A 23,105-nucleotide genomic window follows, 5' to 3' on the forward strand; every position below is an offset into this window, starting at 1 on the left:
CCACGCAATCCTCATAGTTTGCATCGCGAGATACCCCCGGCATACGGACGGCACACTTCGGTCAACTATTCCCGGTACGAGAATCTCCTTCCGTTAGTGACGCATAGCCGAAATCTGATAGTTACCACTGGTGGAATGAATATGCGATGCCCATACTGACGCGTACACGGCGTGCCCGGCAAGTAAATGCCGAGTTCCGAGGCACCAAGCGCCTCTGCTCGGCCCCTGCTAAATGGCTAATACGCGTTTCGACTTGATCGCCGAATCCGGACTAATTAGTGCCGCGCGATCGTCACGATATCGTTATCACACTTAGAGACAAAGCAGGCGTACATCGCCGGAGGAATTAGTCGGAGATTAATACGAGGATTAAACGGGAACGACGACCTCTAACAAAAATTTATATATATATATATTAAATATATATATTAAAAATTTGTTGTCTCGATGACATATTTTTTCGTTTCTCCGCATTGCGTTCTAAAATATTCCTTAAAAATTCATTTTCTTAGATAAATGAATTAGTATATTAATTGATAAGCAGTGTCAATTATAAATATAGCCACTACAAAATGCGAAATTTCACTGAAAAAAATCAGATAGTATTAATTGTTTCGCTCAATAATATTTTAAAACATATCTCATAATATACGAGATAATTTCATATCGATATATTTTGTTAAAGAAATGTCGTGAGTTTGATTTCTGTCATCGAAGTTGATTGCTGGATAAAAGCAAAAAGCGCAAAGTCAAGACGAAAATTTTCTGTCGGGAATAACAAACAATATTTAATTTTGTTTATAATATAATTTTGTAATTTTCTGCACAGTTTTAGAGATAACGCATTCAAATTTAAATAAACAGAAAGGCATACTATATATATTTTATAATGTGATTTAAATTTCTCCTCATTTTGAGAAGAATACTTAAAAATAGAAGAAATTATACGTAGGATTATATGTATATGTATATAATGTGAGTAAAACTTTCAAAATTATGAAAGAGAATAGCTAAAAGATCAATACTTGACACATTTCAAGAACAAAAATAGATTGAAATAATGGATTGAAGAATAGATTGAAATAAAGTATTCGCGAATCGAATAACGAGATTAATAGAAGCATCGAACGCGGAAGTTGCGTCAATTAATTTTGATCGATTTAATAATAAAACATGTCAATTACAAGAGCTCCAGCCTTAGCGACAGTCTCCAATATGTACGTGCGGATACTTGTGTGCGAAAATTTGAAAACTAGCTCCTACCATCATCATCGCGAAACATCACCACGAGAGTACAATTGCAATTTGCGTTGGACTGCCTCTCGACAAAAAATATGCGCACCCGCAATGCGTCGAATAATGGCGAGAAAAAAAAAAAAAAAAGAATAGTAGCAACAAAAAATGAAGTAGAGCGAATGTCATACTCGGCAAATCGCCGCGCGAACCCTTCTTCTTCTCTTCGCACGAATGTATTTTCGAGCATAACGCGCGCGTGTATTATGCGTTCGAATAAATTTGAATGCGAATGAGGGCGCGATGAAAAAGGAGGGAAAGAGGGAAAGAGAGACAGAGAGAGAGAGAAAAAACTGAAAAAAAAAAATTTATCGCGAGTGATGACAATGATAATGATAATGGATCCGACTGTGCGTTCTGAGATGAGAAGAAATCGAAATAGATTTTCTGGACGACGATCGCGCGATCAATGGGAGCTGCCAATTAATCGATCGGCGCTATTCCCGGTCCACGCTCCTCTTTATCACCTGGATCCTATCTTTTAATTGGAAGGACAGCGCGCCGGCCGACCGACCGGCCGGCCGGATTAGCCGGTTCTCTTGACTTGGAAAGATCAATAAAAGCTGCCCGAGCTGCTACAGTCCAAACCGTGTTTCCCGCTGGCATTGCCGACCTTATCGTCACCATCCCTACGCTTCATCGTGTCTCGCTGGAAAATGGCATCCAGCGCGCGTCAATATTTTTCTATGCCGTCGTTGCAACCGGAAAGATCTAGATAAGATCGTCCACCTATCTGCTTCCTACGCTCATCTATCTCATAGATTCAATGCACATACATTTCGCAGACAGTAATTAGCTGTTCCAAGTCTCTTTTTCTCTTTCTCTTTTTGAATAAAAAAATAATCAAACCTATAATTTTAATGGATAAAATTTGTTAATAGTAAATCCAATAATAATTTTAAAAAATTTAATAACATTTTAATATACACATAATGAATAAAAATAAAATCATTTCTCTTTTCTATTTACTTGGTCTGGAAAAATATATTTTGGATCACATAGCACTCTCTTTTTTTTTACGTATCAAACAGAAAGATCAATCGGGAGAGATAGAGGAAACGTGAAAAATGATCGATGGAGGAAGAGGCACGTCGTAATGGCGAGTGTCGCTTGTAGTCAGCCATTGTGTCGAAATGCAAATCGCTCGATAGCCGGCGGCCGACGGAAATCATGGACCGCGCGTGTCTATGTGTGCGGGCACCGCGTCGCGGGGAAAAGCTTTTCTTTCTGGTAGCGCGCAACGCTACCTCTCCGCCGCGCATTCATAGAGGAGTCTGACTCGTCAGACTGGTTTATTAAATTTTCACGGTACGGCAGACACGTTTAATTTTACTTTGTATTGATTTTACCGCAGAATGGGAATACGGCGCGGACGAACGATGTAATTCTTTTCCACGGCCTGCCTGCGCGCCGCCGCGAGAGTTGAAAACCCCGGCAATGTGCGCGACGATACGAAAGGCCAATCGACGTTGCGCCCAATGAGAATTGATTCGTCCCCGCGTCAATCAATCGATTAATAGCCGAAAAGCACAACGCGCGCGGCTGCGAGAAAGCCGCCGCCGCCGTCGCTTTATATCGAGCGCGAATGTATTATAGAACGGAAATCGTTGCGAAAATATTTACAATGTCTCGCAAATCGTTGGGATTCGAAGGATTATTAAAAGGAATCGATCGTGTCCATAAAAGCGCATCAATAATTGATGAATGGAGGCGACCGGGCGCGCGCGAGTCGAGTCTACAATCCTCCCCTTCGTCGAATCCTTCCCCCTTACCGCCCCCCTCCTCCTCACGAAGAAGCACACTTGCGCGACCAAAAGTGATTTCGACCGGATGATGGGCTTTTGAAATTAGAAAATGCCAGCACGCCTTGGCCGGGAAACAATTATTTGTTGCAGGCGTCTCATGAAGTACGTGCAACGCCTCGATGAAACTGTTACTCCGCCACACTCTGCAGCCCTTACGTCCGTAAAAATGTCGCGCACGTTTTTCGCATCTCGCAGTTTGTTCTGATACAAAAGTGCGAGGAGGCGAATGCCTCGCAGGCAGAGATAAGGATGAAGTTTTGATAAATATCCTTTGAGGAGACGCGGATCACGCGGTGATGGCACCAGCGTTGGGGCATTTCTCTAAAATTATACCGTACGTAAGATTCGTAGAAATGTTATTATCTTTCACTTTCCCCGCAAAATAAAAGTTCGATAACGCCTCGTTAAATATCTCGTTTAAAATCACGACGGAAATTTCATGGGAATTGGCACGCGATTTAGACACCGAAATCTCTTCTTGGCCGAGTGATCGAACCATATACACACATTGGCATATTACCAAAAAGAGATAATGTGAATCCAGAAATAAGCGAGAGAGAGAGAGAGAGAGATTATAAGCCGAGATGTAGTTACGTACTTTAGACACGCCACGCTCATATGGACTATTTTTCGAGGCAGCATAATGGAGATGTAACGTAACGTGCTCGATGTGCTTATTTTAATGAGAGTCCGGCCGCGGTGTAAGTCGAAACTTTTTCCCGATAACATTGCCTCGGCACTACCGAGGTTGCAAAGTAGTTAAGTCGGCGTGTGATTTATGACTGACACAACGAATCTGTTTCTGTACTTGCAACATATTTTCTTTTTTTTTTACTAATACGAATGAGACGAAAAATTCGCGATTATGTGATTAGTTTTAATAGAGTAAATTTAAATCATATATATTTCTGAATTTTGACGTTCCTCGATATTACCGGTACTTTCCCCGTTCGACAGATTTATTATACGTGTCGATATCCTCTCTATTGGAGAAGTCCATTAAAAGCATAGCATTATCAATATAATACAATAAAATAATACATATATAAATTTCTGCCTTTTACGTTGCTTTACTGAACCATTTGTTTCAACGAAATATTGAGCAATCTGTCTTCGAGTGTTTACGTTATCGCTGTAGTAATAGATGACGATAGTAAGTCTCGAGCAGTGGAAAATTAGTCGCGAAAATTGTCGAAGGAGTCGTCGTATTGTCATTGAATAATGCATTCTTTCTTGCAGCCATGATATTTGCAAACTGACACTTCGAAATGGAATCGAATTGTTCCTAATAAAAGCGAATAAAAACAACTTATTTCGACGAAAACATAAAATATGACTTTCCTTCCGCTATTATACTTTTGCTTCGAGATATCGGATTATACGGAAACAAAACAAACGCTCGCGCTAGAAAATACAAGCGAAAGTGTTTGCTTTACTTTAGTCTAATCCAATATTTTTTTTCGAAATCTGAGAAGAGCAAACGTAAACACACACACACTTTCTCGGTCGAACCACAAGAAGAAAAAGATAATGCTCTCAACCTCTAGGCACGTAAATGACACATGATTGAGGGAGCGTATCGTTAATCTCACGCAAATGTATCTTTATGAAATATTATTCGGAAAGCTTGCAGTGTTATATACACGCGCGCACGCGACGCGAGGGCGTTGATTATGTTTCCCGCGCGCGTGTAACACCTCTGTCCTTGAGTTCTCTGCGTAATTAAAGTCGAAATGTGAAAAAGAATGTCCTGTGACATTGTCGTAATTTCATTCTACAACGAATGTCGCTGATAATTAATAATCCAAATAAATTACGCCGTTCTCGCTTTTGTGCGCCGCAGTAAATTTTGATTAGGGTGATGAGAGAACGTAGCACTGATTAGAAAGAATATTCCAAGCTGCTCGTTACAATTTGGCTTCTTTAATCAGCGATTCGAAAAAAAATGTAATCCGCCGGTTATCAGGATTCTAGAATTAATTAGAATATTGTGTATTGCTGTACCTTGCCTAATTAAACGGGATTAAAGAAATTGTAAAGAATATTATATATATTTTTGTTGCGCAAACATAATTATGTCATTGGTTTAAATATATACGAAAAAAAAACCAGTTTTTTTTTTTTTACATAATTACACTCTAATTGATGATATTAAACCGTCGACATTGTTAGATTTATAAAATCTAAAAATATAAAAAATGTACAGCCATGTTCTGTTCATTTTTTTCGTCATTGTTTTAAATTTATATTATACGACACTGTAACGAGAAGATAACAGCTTCTTGGTTGTCATTTCATAAAAATCTACTATGGTGGATAAATCCATTGCAGTTAATGGTAAAAAAATATCCGAGATTTCCGGTTTTAATAATTATTTGAGTATGATATAAGTTTGATTAGAGCATTGCTAAAAGTTTAACTTCTCATCTACGATAATGAATGATTGAGTATTAATATATAAACACGTATCGCGTTGGGATTGTTTGGTGGAAAAAAGAAGAATCGCTCGGAAAACGAAAGGATTCGATTGAATCGTCCAATCATCCGCCTTATTTTTTTCTCTCGTCTGTCTATAAGATGATGAAAAACCAAACAGTTATTAATTATTGTTTCGTAGAATGATTCATCTTTTTCCTTTTTATTCTTTTCATACATTTTTATTAAATGAGAATAACGAGAGCGTGAACGGAATATGGGATCTCTACGTACATATATTTATATTTCGAATCAATCTTTCATTTACATTTTCTTGCTCTTTTCGTGAAACTTTCTTCTTCCCTCGCGTAAAGAAACATATCTTCGGTCACTTTCCTCGTAAGACTCTTGGAATAACGATGGACGCAGGTGAAAAAGAAAGGAAAACATCGAAAAACGCGCGTTATCATACGGTATAATTTTACGAAATACGCTTTTTAATTTCCCGCAGCTTCAACGATTATGTCAGGAAGCGCTAGTGTATTCGCGCATTACTTCTCATTTCCGCGAGATTTATATGACACCGCGCGTCGCTGAATATCCGCGCCCCCTCATACTCGAAAATAGGTACATATTTCACGGTACATTTTGCTCTCTCATTTTCGGGGATTATCAAATTTTTGGCCCTTTTTATATTCTGCCATATTTGCTTATTTTGCGCGTGCGATATCGCGCGACGTTAATGCATTTGAATCTTTCCCCTTTTTTATTTATTTATTTTTTTTTTTTTCTTGAAAAAATTAATAAAATAAAACGTGCCGTATCTCGATGAATACAATAATATACGAGTTGCTTATGTGGAAATTTAATTATCTTTATTTGTGACAATATATTTTGTAGCCCTCATATTCTACTTGCAAATATTGAATGGTATCTCTCTTCTCTCTTATCGGAGGTTATCAAATAATTATAAGAGAACTTTGTTCCTTTATTAGCTCAGATCCATCGCTACTTTTTTTTCGGCATCTACATCTGAATTTTCCATCGTCTCTCTCAACTCCCCGATGCACTTGGTGCGAAGTTTCCACTTACCTCCAGAGATTGTAAACAGTATAATAATGGCCGTTCTTATTACAAGCCGGTACAATGGGAGTTTCGGGAAAACTTTGCAGATTTGCCATTCCTCAGCATTCTAATTAGTAATGCTAACGAAACTTCGCGGAATAATGAACGCCGAAGCAGTATTGAATTAAGTGCCGTCGCATGCATTAACGTGTGTCATTGCTGTTGTTCAGATTTTGCCAAACTGTCAGCGAGCGACGAAGGGCTCGTTCTCGTGTTTGCCTTACTTAAATTAACGCGGAATTAAAGGAACAGCGAGCGGGTGAAACTGAGACGACACGCGAGAGCATCATTCGCGTCACTAACACAATCATAACGTACAAATGTTTCATCGAACTCGAAACATTATTATGGAACAAAAAAAAAAAAAAAAAGACAAAGATAGAAAATGTCGAAATCGTATTAGCTTGTGAAATGTCATCGAAATGATAAATGCACTTCATTTTTCTCCTTACGACAAATATATATATATATATCACGAAATGATTCCTGTATCTTACAAAAGATTTCCAATAACTATTACAGCGATTACAAGTAAACATGATAGCGTACAAGATACGATATATATGGAATGGGAGCTCTCTGTGTCTAACAGTCCATTTACCTCAAGTCCGAGTTCTTGTCATCGTCGAGTATTTTCCTTCCACCCGAGTTTGTGTGTACGAGCACGTTTTTGCGCTTCAACTTGAATGGATGTGTCGATCTATTAGGTCAACATGGTATTAGGCTTCTCCCGATATCGGTTGAGTCGCCGTTCTTTCTCGACGAATGAAGAGGAATCTCGTGGGTGTACGCGCGCGATACAGAATCAATATTACGGGACGTAAGAATTAAAAAACAATGCACCGTGAGACTCTCCTCCCGCTCTCGTCGACGAGAGATACGGTAACTATCGTAAATATCAGACACATGTAACAACAAATTATTGTGTATCCGGAACGAAAGCGGAAATTCTGCGAACAAATAGCATTTGTCGAGAAGAGGGGAAGCGAGGCTTCGCGCTCGAGCCAATAAACCGTATTTTCGCGGTCTGCTCGTTCGCTCGAACCAGATTATCGATACTTCGATTATTCCACTTACTGCCTTAACGATGTTATTGTTTGTTCAATCAACGACATTATCTGGACAATCGTGCGACTAACCGCATCGGAGCCCGCGTCCCGAGCCCCGCGTTGCAGATCCCCCTTCCCTTTTTTTTATCCTCTTATCGTAAAGGACACGAAAATAATATACATTATTGTACTGCGTGCATATGTGAATTGATAGTTTACCATGCTCGATGGCAGAAGCGCACGTTTTTCATTGAATTTTGCGTCATGCAAGAGTACAATTGAAAATCGACGTAACGCGTATCGGAAACACGTGCGCTTCGATAAACCATAAATGTTGCGTTTCCGACCTTTTTTTACTCTTATATTGTAGAACAACAAAAAAGTAATTTATCCCGATATAATTATACAAAACAATATATGTATATATATAATCATAATAATATAAACAATTTATTGAAATATCAAAAGCACGTAACCCGTGTGTGTGTGTGTTTTCGATTAAACGTCGCGTCGGGAAAATACAATCGAAAATCGATGGGAACGGCAGAGTAAACGTATATACTTGGCGAATCGCTTTATGCGCGAAACCGTGAATGTTACGTTAACTCGGTATGGAAATACATCTCTCGTATTTCTTCCGCGCCGTCTTTCCGAGAGGTTTCCCTAGAAAATTTGCCAGATGCGGCTCACAGATGGGTTTGCTCGCTCGCGATTTCCGCGGGCATCCATTGGGATAAGGAAAAAGAGAGGAGAGGAGAAAATACGGGAGGGGAAAATAGGTGGGAAGGAAGGAAGGGAGGGCAAACGTATCAAAGGATCCCTCCTTATATTACGACCTAAGAGGTTTCCTTCAGTAGATTATGGCAACGTCGCGCTATTACAACTCGCTATAAGGAGCTTATGTCTCCTCGCCATCAGAGACATTGCCGTGGAAAGCGATCCAGTCAAGCCTTTTGCCTTGACGGACAGTATCGGATATCCGGCGCTGTCAATGCGAATATATATGGGTGGGTGCTCGATGCGGTGAGACCGCCGCTTTAGTCCCGGACATGCAATTAATCGCGAGTTAATCAAATTAGCGGCTATTGTCCTTGGGAACTGTTGGGTCCGCTCGATCGAAGTGTCAACCGCAGAGGATGATACCACGAATAGCTCCTGTGAAGCTATTCGAGCCGCGTCATTTTCTTCTTTTCGAGACTTCTTTTCCAAGTTCAACGTCTTTAGGTCCATTTTAATAAAGCAGAAACGAACGTATATACATTGTAAAAAGTTTTTTACAAACTCAGACATATTTTTTGTCTGAATTTTCAGATCTGAATATTTGAGAGAAATTTCAGACAGTCTGTCTTAATTATCGTTTTTCAGAAAATTCAAATAGAGTGTCTGCCAAAAAAACTGCATATAATAATCTTTTATAATATATATATACGGATGAATTATTGTTAAATATTTGCTTCTTCGAAATGACCTGAATTTCCCCAATATTTTTATGGAGAAATGCGCGATCCGATATTATCCCAAGAAAAACGGGGGAGGAAGGAGGGAGAGCAAACCCGCTCAACGAACTTATCTATTCGGAAAATCATTCTTCATGTAGCGATTTAAATCCGAACTCAAATCTAACGATTCTAAATTCGAATCAAACGCTTCACGGTTCGCCATTTAATTTTTCATAACTCGTCTACACTCGTTGTCTTTAATCCCGCGGCCTTTTTAAACAGGTCTCTCTCTTTGCGTCGCGCCGACGCGACGTGCCACGGTAACGAGGAAATATCGTTTCACGAATCGATACGCGGTGTGAAAAGGTCACCGAGAAGGGGTCGTCGCTTGTCGAATGTGGTGGATGTCGTGTCGATTATACCAAGCGAATGTGGCCGCATGAATATGCGCTTCGAAACGAGGAAATACCAGGATTTCGCGACATACGGCAACGATACACAGAGTCGAGTACTTGATCAAACTTGAATAAAGCGATATATCTAGGAAGAGGAATAATTTTGCAACATCGTCGCGCGGGCTTTCCCTAATGCGATTTGCTATTTCAATCATATTTATTACGAGAGATTTATTTATATCGGATTTATCGGTAATTGCGTATTATTCCGAGCACTTATATCCTTTATCGGATCACGGCGTAAATAAGTTGACACGCGGATATGTTATTTTTGCGAAATTAAATTGAGACTTTTATATAAAATAAAGGAAATTAATACTATTTTGAATTTATCCCTGTACTTGAAAATTTATAAAAATCTTAAAATTTCACAAGAATATTTGACGCTTACGCGCGTGCTCAGATTCACACGGAGGATATGTGTATATGTGTGTGTGTGTATAGTGTATTACATAGTATACATAGTATATATATAGTGTATGTATAGGTATGTAAATATAGACGTCTCTATGACTTTTTAATGCCAGATTCTGATTCGGAGACGAAACTTGTAATATCAAAATGTCATAACTCTCAAATACGATGGGTTCAACTGCGATGAATCTGTGTGATGAGAATTTATACGCTCAAATTTGCTCGCGCATATTACCGATGCATGATGTACATTGCTTCACATGAATGAAGTTGAAGAAGCTCTCGTCTATCGACTTGCTTTTTGATGTCGATACAATTTCTGCGTGTAATATAATTACATTATTAATTAATATACATAATCTGGAAATTTTCTGGAACGTTTCGGTTTACATACAGCGATTGTTTTAATACATTGTGTACGCAATAATAATACACGAGATATCGTGCTAATTCGATGCCGAATAAACATATCATGTACCAATGGCATGTTTCTTCTATTATTATGCATTATAAATGCACTTTGACTGATATAAAACGCGATAAATTATCTTGTTTTTAGATAAGCCAAAATAATAAAAAAAAATAAATAAATAAATTTCGATATCATCATACTAAGATGCAAATACATTTAAATAATAACGAAAAGTTACTATTGAAAAAATTAATATATTTTCGAAAACTTTGATATTTTTATATTCGCTTCTAATCGTTTCAAGCACTTTCAAAATTATTTAAAAAATATAGATTCCATAAAAATATACGATACATATGCATCGAAAATATTTTTATTTAGGATAAAATTATCAAACGTTACATTTTTTTGCTTATAAAATAGCATATTAAAGAAAAATAAAATTATTAACATCAAAGTAGAAATAATATATACTTATGTTATTTTTTTTTTAATTTCTATAACTTTTGAATTATATTGTTGAAATATTATTTTATAATCATTTTATATTTTATTATATACTTGTTATGGAAATTACGCATTGTCATAAAATTACATTTTAGCTCACAATGCGATAATTTGATTCTTCAAAATTAATGTGTTTTGCTTGTGTCCGTTCCATGACATAATTATTGTACTGTGGTATTATTATTGTTAAATCTTTATGTTATAATAATGTGTTTCTATTTCGATTAAATTTTCAGAGATATAAAATATTTATTATGTGTGAAAAAGAAAATGTATTCAGCTTGTAATATATATGATATTCTTAATTGTCGCATTGTAGCATTTTTAATTAGAATTTCCTGTCATAATCTTTCTTTTACCCTTAACGTTTTAAACTCAACTAATCAATATCACGTATAGATATAAAAATGCATTGAAAAATATTGAAGTATTATTATTTGAAGCAATTTAATCTCCACTTTTTTATTCTTCATTACGCGATCGTATGTCAGAATCTTGTAAATTGTTAAGCTTACTTTTGTCTGTTCTGATATCGTTCTGATACTGCGTGCCATATGCGATTTCTTCGCATATGAATAGCGGTCTATATCCCGGGATGGGGTAGATGGACGGATTGCGATTCGCGTACGTCGTATCATGGCACAACAATGTGGTATACAATTCCTCATTCTGACCATAGCAACGCATGCTATATTCGCAGTTATATTTCGCGCGTTGTATATGGAAGAGAGGAGGAATTGTGCGTCGTATTCTCTTGTAAAGTTCGAGAGTATTGTTTAAACTTGATTCTCTTTTTCATCTCTCCTCCCACTTCCTCCTCTCATTTTCCACGTTCCTGGATGCTCTTTCCCCGAAATAGGTTGTACTCATATATGGGATTCACGGGTCCCGGGATGTATACCCAAGGCTTTAGTACGGCGGAGACCGTTTTCTCGCTCTCGTCCCGTGTCTCTATATACGCCTAAGCTTCTCATGATACTGTAGCGCATATGACAATTTAAGCATCTGGGTCAGATAGGCACACACGCGGTTCCCTCCACTTCGGCATGATCATTCCATCACGGCGCAAATATTGAATTTGCATGGTCGTCTCGTTTCTGCAATGCAGATGTACCCGCGCCGAGTGTGTGTGTGTGTGTGTGTGTGTGTGTGTGTGTGTGTGTGTGTGTGTGTGTGTGTGTGTGTGTGTGTCGTCTCTCGTATATACACGCGCCCCGTGTACGACGACGCGACGACATCGTTTATTGCGCTTTGCGATGAATTCGTACATCCTATTGTATCAACTCCCTGTCTATTGAAATCTGATTCGCGAAAACACAAACCTGCTGTCACAGCGCGTATTAAAGTATTATCAGCCGAAAAGAAAACTTCGAAGAACCATGTTTTTCAGCTAGCGTTATCGATATCGACACCTTTCAATACTGCTTATCACGACAAGTATCGGCGTTATAAATTTGGATCTGTGAAGTCTGATACTTTGATCATCGGTTTTATCTATTTTCAATATTAGATGCTACATACAGGCTACGCAAATAAATTTGAGACTATTAAAGATTCATATACTTTGTTTCCTCTCTCTCTCTCTTTCTTTCTCTTTCTCTTTCTCTCTTTTCTTTGACGTTAAATACGTACTTGAATACGATCGAAGTTGGATAAGAGATAACGTGCTAGTAAAAGCCGCGTGCGGAGACAAAGCGAACGAGGGAAAAGCGGGCACAAAATGCGAGCTGTATTCTTGACATACATATCCCTGTCTTTGAAAATATATTTTCATATTACGACGAAAATATGAGACTTGCAAGGATTGTCAACGTGAAAGCGCGTTCGTGTGACACGCACACATTCTCTTCCCTTTGAGTAGGAATTTTTATATCGTAAACGAGAGAGAATATATCTCCTGTGTGCGCGCGCGCGCGCTCTTAAAGCACCGCCTGAGTGAAATTGTGGCATTGCACGTGCGGATATTTGCTTTCGCAAGCATGCGGGATTACGACGATTGTATGATGCCGCGTAGAGCCGCATCGCGAAATCGACACGAAAACGACATATTCAATGTACGTACATAACGTATGACGTAAAATAATACAAGTTCCTCGCGAAAACACACACACCATAGAAATGTTTGAATATTCAATTGTCGCTGTAAGCATCGCGATGAAAAAAATATTAAAGCAATTTAAGTGAGTAGATCCAGATTAAAATCGAATAACTCAAATATTTATAATGTTATGTATAACAATTGTTAAGGAGGATATATATATATTCCGGGCAATTTGCGCTCTTATCACCCCAAAATCAAACTTGCATGATACACACGTGTCGACAAAATTAATACGATAAAAATAAATTGATTGTGTGACCATCGCGTTTTCGCGTAAAAAAAATCGTACGATAATATAATGAGTCTGATCGTATTAAGTCAGTAGAATCGAATATTCTTTAGCGTGATAATAGCAAGCGAGGGCCATTCGAAGTATCACTTTTTACCTCAATTCCATTAAACAATTAATCCCAAACGGAAAATATTTTGGAATTGATTTTGCGCGCAAGTTTATTTAAAGGATCCAGTCTATTCTAGCAGTATTGAACAATTGATGATCTTTAAGAATAATAATTTTCTCGAAGGATATTAGAAATTTATCTGTTTGGAGTTTTATATATATATTTTATTAATATTTAAATAGTACGTCGGTATTTTTAAATCTTGGATATTTGGAGCTTTTTTTTTCTGCTCAACACGAGCCTCTGGGCATAGCGTGTTGAATAATGACGATGTGGCATGCTGCTTCTCGCGTAATTGTCTGAAATGAAAAAACTCGATTTAATTTTATTCCGTAGAATATTTTTGGAATACCGAACCTAATTTCATTAGAAAAAAATGAAAAATAATAAAGTATGATGTGTTATTTACAAATTAAATATTTCAATTCTTCTGAAATTTTTTCATCTTTTGAAGAGAGAGAGAGAGAGAGAGAGAGAGATCAGAAAAATATTAAATATAATTTTTAAAATTCTAATTAGATTCCCTCAATATCTTCCAAAAATATTCTACTGAATAAAACTAGAGCAATTATTTTTTTATTTCAAACAATTACACGAGAAGCAGTACACCGTCATTATTGAATAAATTACGAACAGAAGCTCGTATTAAAAAAATCCTAAAATCCACAATTTAAAAATACTGACGTATTGTTTAAACATCATTAAAAACATATGTAAAATTCCCCAAAAAATTAATTTCTAATATTCTTGAAAAACAAAATATTCTTAACGATAATTAATTGTTAATACTGCTAGTGCAGACTGAGCGTATAATTGACGAGAGAGTCTCATCTTGCGAATTTTCGCTCTCGAGATTGTGTCGTTGCTTACCGTGCATCAGAGATGCACACTGCGCGGACGATACACACGGCATTATACACTTGTATATGCAACGGTGCACATAGGCAATGTTGATTGTTGCGTAAGCATACAATGGCGGCGCGTTACAACAGTTGGTTGTGTCCCGGAAAGAGGAACGTTCGACATCTCCTGAATACTGATACGAAGGGAGAGGAAGAAGAGGAGGAGGAGGAGGAGGGAAGGGGCACCGCTAAATAGATTCCGCGATAATAATCCGATTTTCTCGAAGAATGCACATCGCGAAGGAGGAAAGCGAAGAAAAGCGCTCGACGGTTCACCTTTACAGTCGGTTGTCTGCCAATTTTGTCTCACGAGAAAGAGAGAGAATCATGAGAAAAGCAATTTGACGAAGATACAAGTGAAACATTTGCCGATTGTTGGCTAAATTCTGCGAACAATCCTAAAATTGTCAAGCTGAACAAAGTGATATTTGTAAAATCGCGTGGCTTCGCTAGCTCCGTTCTTATGATAAATTCAAAGGCCATGACAAATTCAGTCGCGATAAGCGCGAACGGATGAAATTCGCGTCTCCAACTTGAACTTCATTACGTAAGACTAATGCGCTCTCGTAACTTGGTTCTTGTCACTTTGCGTCGCGCCCTGTTTTTACGTGACAAATATTCGTTCCCATTTTCGTGATGGCGACATGACGGATCGATTTCGTCGTGCGACTTTGGATGTGTTGGCACAGCCGTTGCGCGGAGTTAAGGAACTACTAATGGCTTCGTTAATACCGTCCGCCGAATCGACGATGGAATAAGGCTTAAATTCGAACTCGCGCTGGGGGAAACTGTCCCTGCGGTATAATCTCGGCCTTCTCTCCTCCCTGGATCGAAGGTTAAGCCTCTCTTTCGCCCCATCCCTGGAGCCAATCAAAAATTAGGTTGCACATCTAGCTGCATGACCTGCAAGCCGCGCGCGCGTGAAGCTTGCACTATTTCGCGTTAAAATATACAGAACGTCCCAGCAGAGGGAGAGAGGGAAAGAGAGAGAGAGTTGTGACTTTAAATGGAGTTTGAAAATTATCCAATTTTTCTCTCGCTTTGCCCGACTAATAAATCTGCTTTACTCTCGACTTTTCGCGAATTACAATTAATATTGAGTTAGATGTAAAAGTAATGACCGATTCAACTTATTACTCAAGCGTTTCAGATCTTCGGTTATCAAATTTTTCAATTAATTCGCAAAATGTCTTCGATAGAAATTTGCTTTGCGAGTGGCATTACCATATACATATATAATATTCAACGTAAAAATCTGCAGTATAGAGAACGACTTAAAAGGAACAAATTTATTTTAAATAAAAATCAAATTTCAATTTACGAAAGAATTTGTATTGGAGGTAAGATAAATGCTGCACTCTCTCCAGATACGTTCTATACTCAGTAAAGCGCATCGCGGTTATAAATCCATTCTGCGCAAATTCGTCGCAATGTTTGAAAGGCAAGAACATTGTATGGCAAAAAGCAATCCTGTAAAATAAAATTCAATGATGGCGCAAATTCGCGATGTTACAAACTGTCAGCTTTTCCAGATTTGAATAATGTACAAGATAAAGTTAATTTGCTCGTTTCTCTCTTTCTTTTTGCTCGTCTACTGCAAATTTTGATATTTTTACCTTTTTACAAAATGCACGCTCGTCTTTCAATATTCACAGTCACTTTAATATCATTTCGATCAAATATAATCAAAGTAATATATCAGAAAAAAAAATTATATAAAAAATTATAGACAGAGATAAATGTGTACATTCTAAGAAATGATCTTTTAATTAAAACTAATGAAATGAGAAATGATCATTTTAGAATGTACGGTACGCAGGGGAATTCCCTATCGTACCTTTCTAAACAAAGAACAGGAAGTTTCCGCGTTATCTATACGGTAGCAGGGATATAAATGCGGCGGATGTAGAAAATTGATTCCTGCATTCTTGATTCTGCGGCGTCCTCGTCACTCTTATCCGGTGCCGTGTCAGCTGCAGCGATGTGACGAAATATTTTCCGACTTTGTGTCGGAAGGAGTATCGAAAATCGCGATAACCATTGAATACATCCCATATTCGTATATACACAGGTCGTGGAGAGCTATATTTAGGTAGTCGTGCGATCGACAAACGTGCTCGCGCGAGCTCACACATGACGTATACACACACACACACACACACACACACACACACACACATATATATCATGTATAAATATATATATACGCACATATATATCGTGTGTTTGCATATGTGTATGTACACATCGCAGCGCGTCGCGTCGCGTCGCGTCGCATCTTTGTGTGTCGCGTGCATGTGTCAACGTTCCCAGAAACACGTTACACTGACCCGGGGGACTCGTATCTTTGATACTGGGTCATCCCATGACAAATTGATCGGTGACGTTGCGCCGTTGAGCTTCGGCACGAGACTTTCACGCTCGAACGGGGGAGAGATCCTCTCTTCCGAGGGACATGTACCGTGTGTGGCGGATTATACCCACCATCGCCAGGCGTGATCCACTAGATCCACGCCTAGACTATGTGCTACGGGTAAATTTCACGTCACATATTATTATGTTGATGTGATGATACTACGAGAAAATATTTGTGATAAATCGAATATTTATATAAAACGTATCAGTTTGATTCGAAAGTGAAATATCTAATTTACGTTTTAAGATCCCCGAAATTGTAAGATACTATAAATATAGGTTGTAACTTTCTACTCTCTCTCTTTGCATTCTGATTTATTTATTTATTCTGATTAATTCAGACGTATATATTTAGTTAATCGGATTTATCAAATTGACAGGTACGATTTCAAATGATGAATTAAATTAAATTAAATTAAATTATCAAAAACAGATTCCAATTTTTTTGAATATCCTTGACTTAATACGCGTTTATTTGTTATTCATACAAAATAAAATCAGACATTTCTTTTTCAGTACATGTTATTTATTAGTGACTGTTACTGCGGCGCTTATTCCTACGCAAAATTTTTGAAAAATTTATTCTTTGCGCAACTTTATTCTTTACGAGAAATATTCATATATAATTCAACAATATACCGCGAGAAAACTTGATTATTGCAAACAGAGCGGCGAATATAATGCTCGATAACATTGTAAAAAATTGATTTTGAATTGATTGAAGGTCAAATCGTAGTACGTATCGATTCGACGCGACGCTGCATGAACAGCGAAATGTATTTACAGAGAGATAGACAAACAGAGAGAGAGAAAAGCAAGTTTTCGAGAGCTAAAATTTTTAACCAACGAGAACCCGACATGACGTCCGACAGACAGAGACACGCCGTCTCGATTAGTGACTTTATTTAAATTTAAACGCAGTAGAGAGAACGGGTGTGCGCGCGCGTTCGCGTTCGCCTACGCACAAGTGATTATCGCGACATTCGCTAGTAATTGCTGGGACAACATCGCGGTTGATTGTTTTACGCTTCTATCAACGCGTTCTATTTTATCGTCCGACCGGTCGACCATAATGTTATACGAATACGCCTACCGGCGTCATCGTTTCGTGGCGGCCTCGAAATTTCCGACGCGAATGATAAATATAACTGATGGGCGTGATAAAGATCATTAAATATAACGCGCGCGCGTGCGCGCGATATTTTCCTGCGATATATTACGCTTACATGTGAAATCACTGGCGGCAAAATCGCCTGGGACGTATCCCATCCAATTCCGACACGACCCAATTCTGTTTCGTAAGCCGTTGGCGTGCCTTGTCACGTGCGCGCGCGGAGATGTCACGGGGAGTATGATAAATGTTTTCCAAGTAAATGAGTAAATTGCGTTCGATATCAAATTTATTTTAATTACCTCGCAAAGGATTATTACTATTATTATTACCATGTCGGAAAAAAAAAAGGAGGACGCGAGTATCCATCTATCACACACGTCGATTTTCGTCGGAAAAATATATCGTAACGCCCTAAATAATCGTGCGATAATATATATATATATCTCTCGCGTCCATCCGGAATAGAGGCTTAAACGAACATCAAGAAGCGCGCTTTGTAAGGCCGCTTACGGTCGAGAGATTGCCTCGGAGATTGGCGTCATCGTGGTGCGGGGTGGGTGTCCCGAATTCACGAAGCACAAGCGCAATTATTATTACGCTCGTTACTCGTATATTCCATTCAAAGCATTCGGGCGGACGGCGGCGAGGGCGACCGCCGGCGGGGATTATTATCCTATTGAGCTCGTAAGAAGCAAAGCCCGCGCGCGATGTCGTACGATGCGCGTCGTCTTACGACATCCTCTATCTGCTAACCGACGGAACACGGCGCGACAAGAAACGCTTAGCTCGTGCAGAACCTCGTGAACCTCTAACTTTGCTTCTCCGAAGAACGCCGAGAGAGAAAGAGAGATAGAGAGAGAGAGAGAGAGAGAGAGAGGAGGGACTCCAAGTATAACGAACGGCTTCGACGATAACATAGGACGACGTCGAGGCGCCACGTCTGTGCGAAGACTGTCCGACAAGACATACGAGAACGATACATCGTTCTCAAGAATCTCTCCTCGAGCGATTTTCAGTTCTATCGATCATTTCACCGGGGACGAATAAGAACGGCGCACCGGAGGAAACGTAGATAGATGATGGAGAAGCGGTACATGGACAGGAACGAAGAGAGAGAGAGAGAGAGAAGACGGTAGAAATCGAGTACTATCTTGTTCCCGTTATTAGAAGACGGACGATAGAACTGATACGAATATAAACGAGAGAAGGAAAATTAATTAAACGGCCAACGAAACAATCCTGAGATTCCTCCGACCTGATACGCTTCCTGTTCGTTTTGTCAAGTGATAATAAAAAGATTAATAATTATGTTAATGAATATGCAGCCTGAACAAAATCAACACTCGAGCGCGTTGAACTTTGTTGCTGGTCTCTCTCATCAGGATCTACTTCTTACTCTCGCAAATATTAAAATAATTCTGTTTTGAAAGCGAGTTAATTTATCTACCACAAAACTATAAACAAACACACTTATTTATCAAGGTTAAAAAATATATAAAATACCATCGACTTTGGGCGATAATCAAGCGAAAGCGTTAATTAGCATTTTTATCTTTTTATCTGACGAGAGACGAGGAACGAGAGGAATTTCGTTAGAAAGGGAGAGGGGGAAAAGGGGGGAGACAGACAGCGGTCGATTCTTATATAACGAACATTCCTAATGGAAAGGGGCGACAGTTGACAGCTCGGCTGTAAACTAACTCTGAATTATTTAGCTATGAATAGAGATCACGGTCATTCTTTTTCATCTATAACGATAACGTTCGTTTAATAGACTCTCCGTAAAATACGTCGCGCGATAATTGTTAAGACGTAGTACATTTTCATAGCACACGACAAAATTGTCGTCATAAAAGAGCTTCCCTCATAATAGCGATTCCATATGTGCTACTTTTACCTATCTCACACGTATATATATATATGTATATATATATATATATATATATACACACACATATGCGCGTGTAGAAAGCACCCTTGCTTCCAATACTAAATTACCGCCACTTGGCAATACTTTTATCGCCCCTTTTACGATCTCCCCCTCCCCCCCCCCTCTCTAACCGTCTAACTTCGTTTTTGAATCCAATGGGACTATAAAGATAAATTAGGTAAGACGACGAAATAAATGGGAAAGAAATGCCACACATACACACACACACACACACACACACACACACACACACACACACACACACACACACACACACACACACACACACACACACACACACACACACACACACACACACACACACACACGCACACACACACACACACACACACACACACACACACACACACACACACACACACACACACACACACACACACACACGTTAGTCTACATATTCGTTATATCAAGGAAAAGAAGTGTGCTTTTAGAAAAATTCCAGAACAGAAGTCGATAGCTTCTTATTTAGTTTCGACTCCTACTCTCTTAAGTGGAATCAATATATTTTCATTGAAAAACCATTGTGAATAACCATTGAAGATCTCAATTACATGTATAGCACTGTAAATCAATGAAATCTCACTTAAATTAGTATCTGTTTCAATCGGTGATATTTTAAAACGCATCTTCATATTATATTATTTGAGATCAATTTATAGCAACATATTTTATATGTTGTGCATTAATATATATATATAATAATAATAATAATAATAATAATAATAATGACGCATATAAAAGTATCTAGATTTAATAAATCTCTCTGATTTATTCGTAGGAACGCGAGCAGAAAAGTCGGGCGGAGAACAGCACCGTTAATAATTTGCCTCTCGCTGCTGATGACAATGGAAGCGAAGACGGTGGCAGCTACGAATGTGACAAACGTATCATCGCTAGCGGTATCGACGCAGAAGCCGTTTACAACGACGGAAGTAGTTTATCAACGATTCGCCATAGAGCCGATGGATCAAACCGCGGTGATTGGCAGTAGGGTGACGCTTCCATGCCGCGTACTCGATCAGAAGGGGCCCATTCAATGGACCAAGGACGACTTTGGTCTGGGAGCAGTTAGGAATCTCACCGGATACGAGCGATACGCCATGATCGGCAGCGACGAAGAAGGTAAGTGGATAAGATCATCCCCCGGAAATTCAATTTTCACGCTCAAATTAATCCCTCGCCGGGCATCCGCGGATGCGCTCGCGGACACTGGAATTATGCAAAATACGGAGAGTGATCTGCAATCATTGTGCGAAACACTTTTTTTTTTTTGTTAGTTATTTGTGGGAAGGAATCTAAAAGATTTAAGAGCCTATAAAATTCTTTTCAAGATCTCCCATCGTTTTACAATTCACAAAATGACGTTGATCGCAAATCTGTTTCATCAATTTTGTACTCTAATGCTTTTCGATACGCGTTCATTCGAGTGCGAATTTTTAACGACGTTTAAATTTCCTATTATAATAAAAAAAGCGCGCTTCGCACCAACGGGGAGGATTATTTAAAAATCTTTATATACACTACGTCAACTATACGCTATAATACGACGCCCCTAGGCTGTGTACTCGCCCAAATTCAATTTTCGGCCGCAAGGTATTGATTTTCTGCTGTGTCGAAAAATGTGTACGCACGTGTGTAGGGATTTCTCCCTCAAAAATAGCAATGCAAAATAAATAAAGAAAGCTTTAAAATCTACATTTTGTACATACATTCTACATTATTAATTTCTCATATTAATAAGACGGAAAAATGGAATCATTTTCACTGAAAATTATTAAATTTATTGATCTCTGATGAAACCTGGTATGAATATTCGCTCAGGTGCCCATGAATCTTTTACGCGTCACGAAAAAATATTTCGCTTCGTTCACAGATTACACGTTCGGGAATATAGCAACTCTCATACTTGACACATGAAAAGACATTTGGATACATCAAATTCACAGAACCAATATCAGTAAGGCACGAACATATTGTGAGGTGGAAACCGTAGTATGACAGAAATGAAAAGGATATATTTTCTTATCCACAATTTTGCAAAAAACCTATTTTTTTTACAAAAAATGAAAAAAAAATTAATATTTTTAACATTGAATTACATTTAATGTTGCTCATAATGATACATCACATGAGTTGTTAAGTTAATTTAATGCATTAAATTAATTTAATTAAAATTATTGACTTAAAAGAATTAATTAATTGTAGAAAAATAAGATTACAAGCTTTAACGAAATTATATATTTTTATTCATATTTGATGATGACACGGCTCCGAAAAGGATTTATTTTACTCTTTCAGCTTCTTTTTGTGCGAGGCGTGACCTCCTTTTCAGTTGTACCATGATTTCCCCCTCACCCTGTAAAGCACTTCCGGAAGAGCTACGCTTTTGTTGAGCGCGCTTTAAAACAAAGATGGACCTCGCGTTATTCTTGCGTCGAGTCTACGTCGCATAAAGCCGATACAGTTCGTATTAAAAGCCACTACAAAGTTAAATTAGTTTCCTAACGAGTTACTAAAAAAATGCCACCCGACACCGGTAATACTTGCTGGTATAGGAATATTTACACATGTAAACGTTCCTCCATAGTCTCTACGAATAATCCCCGTGCGAGATACTCTCGGGAATAACGCATTCTTTATTGTAGAATTTTTAATATACAAAAGTTCATATAAAACTCGCGAGTTAATTCCAAAACATAATAGCAAAGGGAACGAGGGAGTAGAGAAATTTCGTCCAATCAGTAAATTGTGTCGGCAAATGAAAGGGTGATGTTCAAATAAAGACCTTTATGGTTCACGTCCTGGCCTCAGCACCACGAATGCGCTGATGATGTTAACGTTGCTCGCGAATAAACTCGGGAGACACAAACGCAAATAACAAAGCACAGCCGAATGAGATATTCTTACCGCGGACAGTATATCGCGATAATGACAAAGATAGACGATAGAAAAAAAAAAAAAGAGAGAGATTAATGCGTCAGAGAAATATATACGACGGCAAATTTTTCGGCACGGTGGAAACGAGTGATTTACGCGCTCGATTTCTCAATAAGCGTGAAATTCCTTTTCAAGTCTCTATAATTCACTGCACGAATTAAGCCAAATAAAATTGTATAACACGTGTAGTGAAATGAAGCGACAATCACGATTAAGATGCACGTTAGAAAATTGTGAGCTGTGTAGTTGCGCCGCAAATATAGATATTGTTATTTTTCACTCTGAAACGATAAAACGAATATGTAAGTGAACGCGGGAGCGGGCGATTAAAGAGGGAAAAATGTGATATGATTACAATAAAGCGAAGGTG

At 38.4% G+C, this 23,105-nt stretch overlaps 2 protein-coding genes across 5 annotated transcripts in view; one reads left to right on the forward strand and one right to left on the reverse strand.

Annotated features, from left to right (window-relative positions):
• The window catches only part of LOC126851317 (RIMS-binding protein 2), a 211,728-nt gene that overhangs the window by 156,562 nt on the left and 32,061 nt on the right, over nucleotides 1-23,105 (reverse strand). The gene's annotated exons all lie outside the window — the stretch shown is intronic.
• Nucleotides 1-23,105, forward strand: part of LOC126851321 (irregular chiasm C-roughest protein) — a 125,027-nt gene that overhangs the window by 62,902 nt on the left and 39,020 nt on the right. For all 3 annotated transcript variants that reach the window (XM_050595159.1, XM_050595160.1, XM_050595161.1), the window contains exon 3: nucleotides 20,577-20,920. In XM_050595159.1, coding sequence (XP_050451116.1) covers nucleotides 20,577-20,920 — 344 coding nt within the window. The remainder of the gene's footprint in view (nucleotides 1-20,576; nucleotides 20,921-23,105) is intronic.

Source organism: Cataglyphis hispanica, chromosome 8 (assembly GCF_021464435.1).
Source record: "Cataglyphis hispanica isolate Lineage 1 chromosome 8, ULB_Chis1_1.0, whole genome shotgun sequence".
In the NCBI taxonomy this organism is placed as follows: domain Eukaryota; kingdom Metazoa; phylum Arthropoda; class Insecta; order Hymenoptera; family Formicidae; genus Cataglyphis; species Cataglyphis hispanica.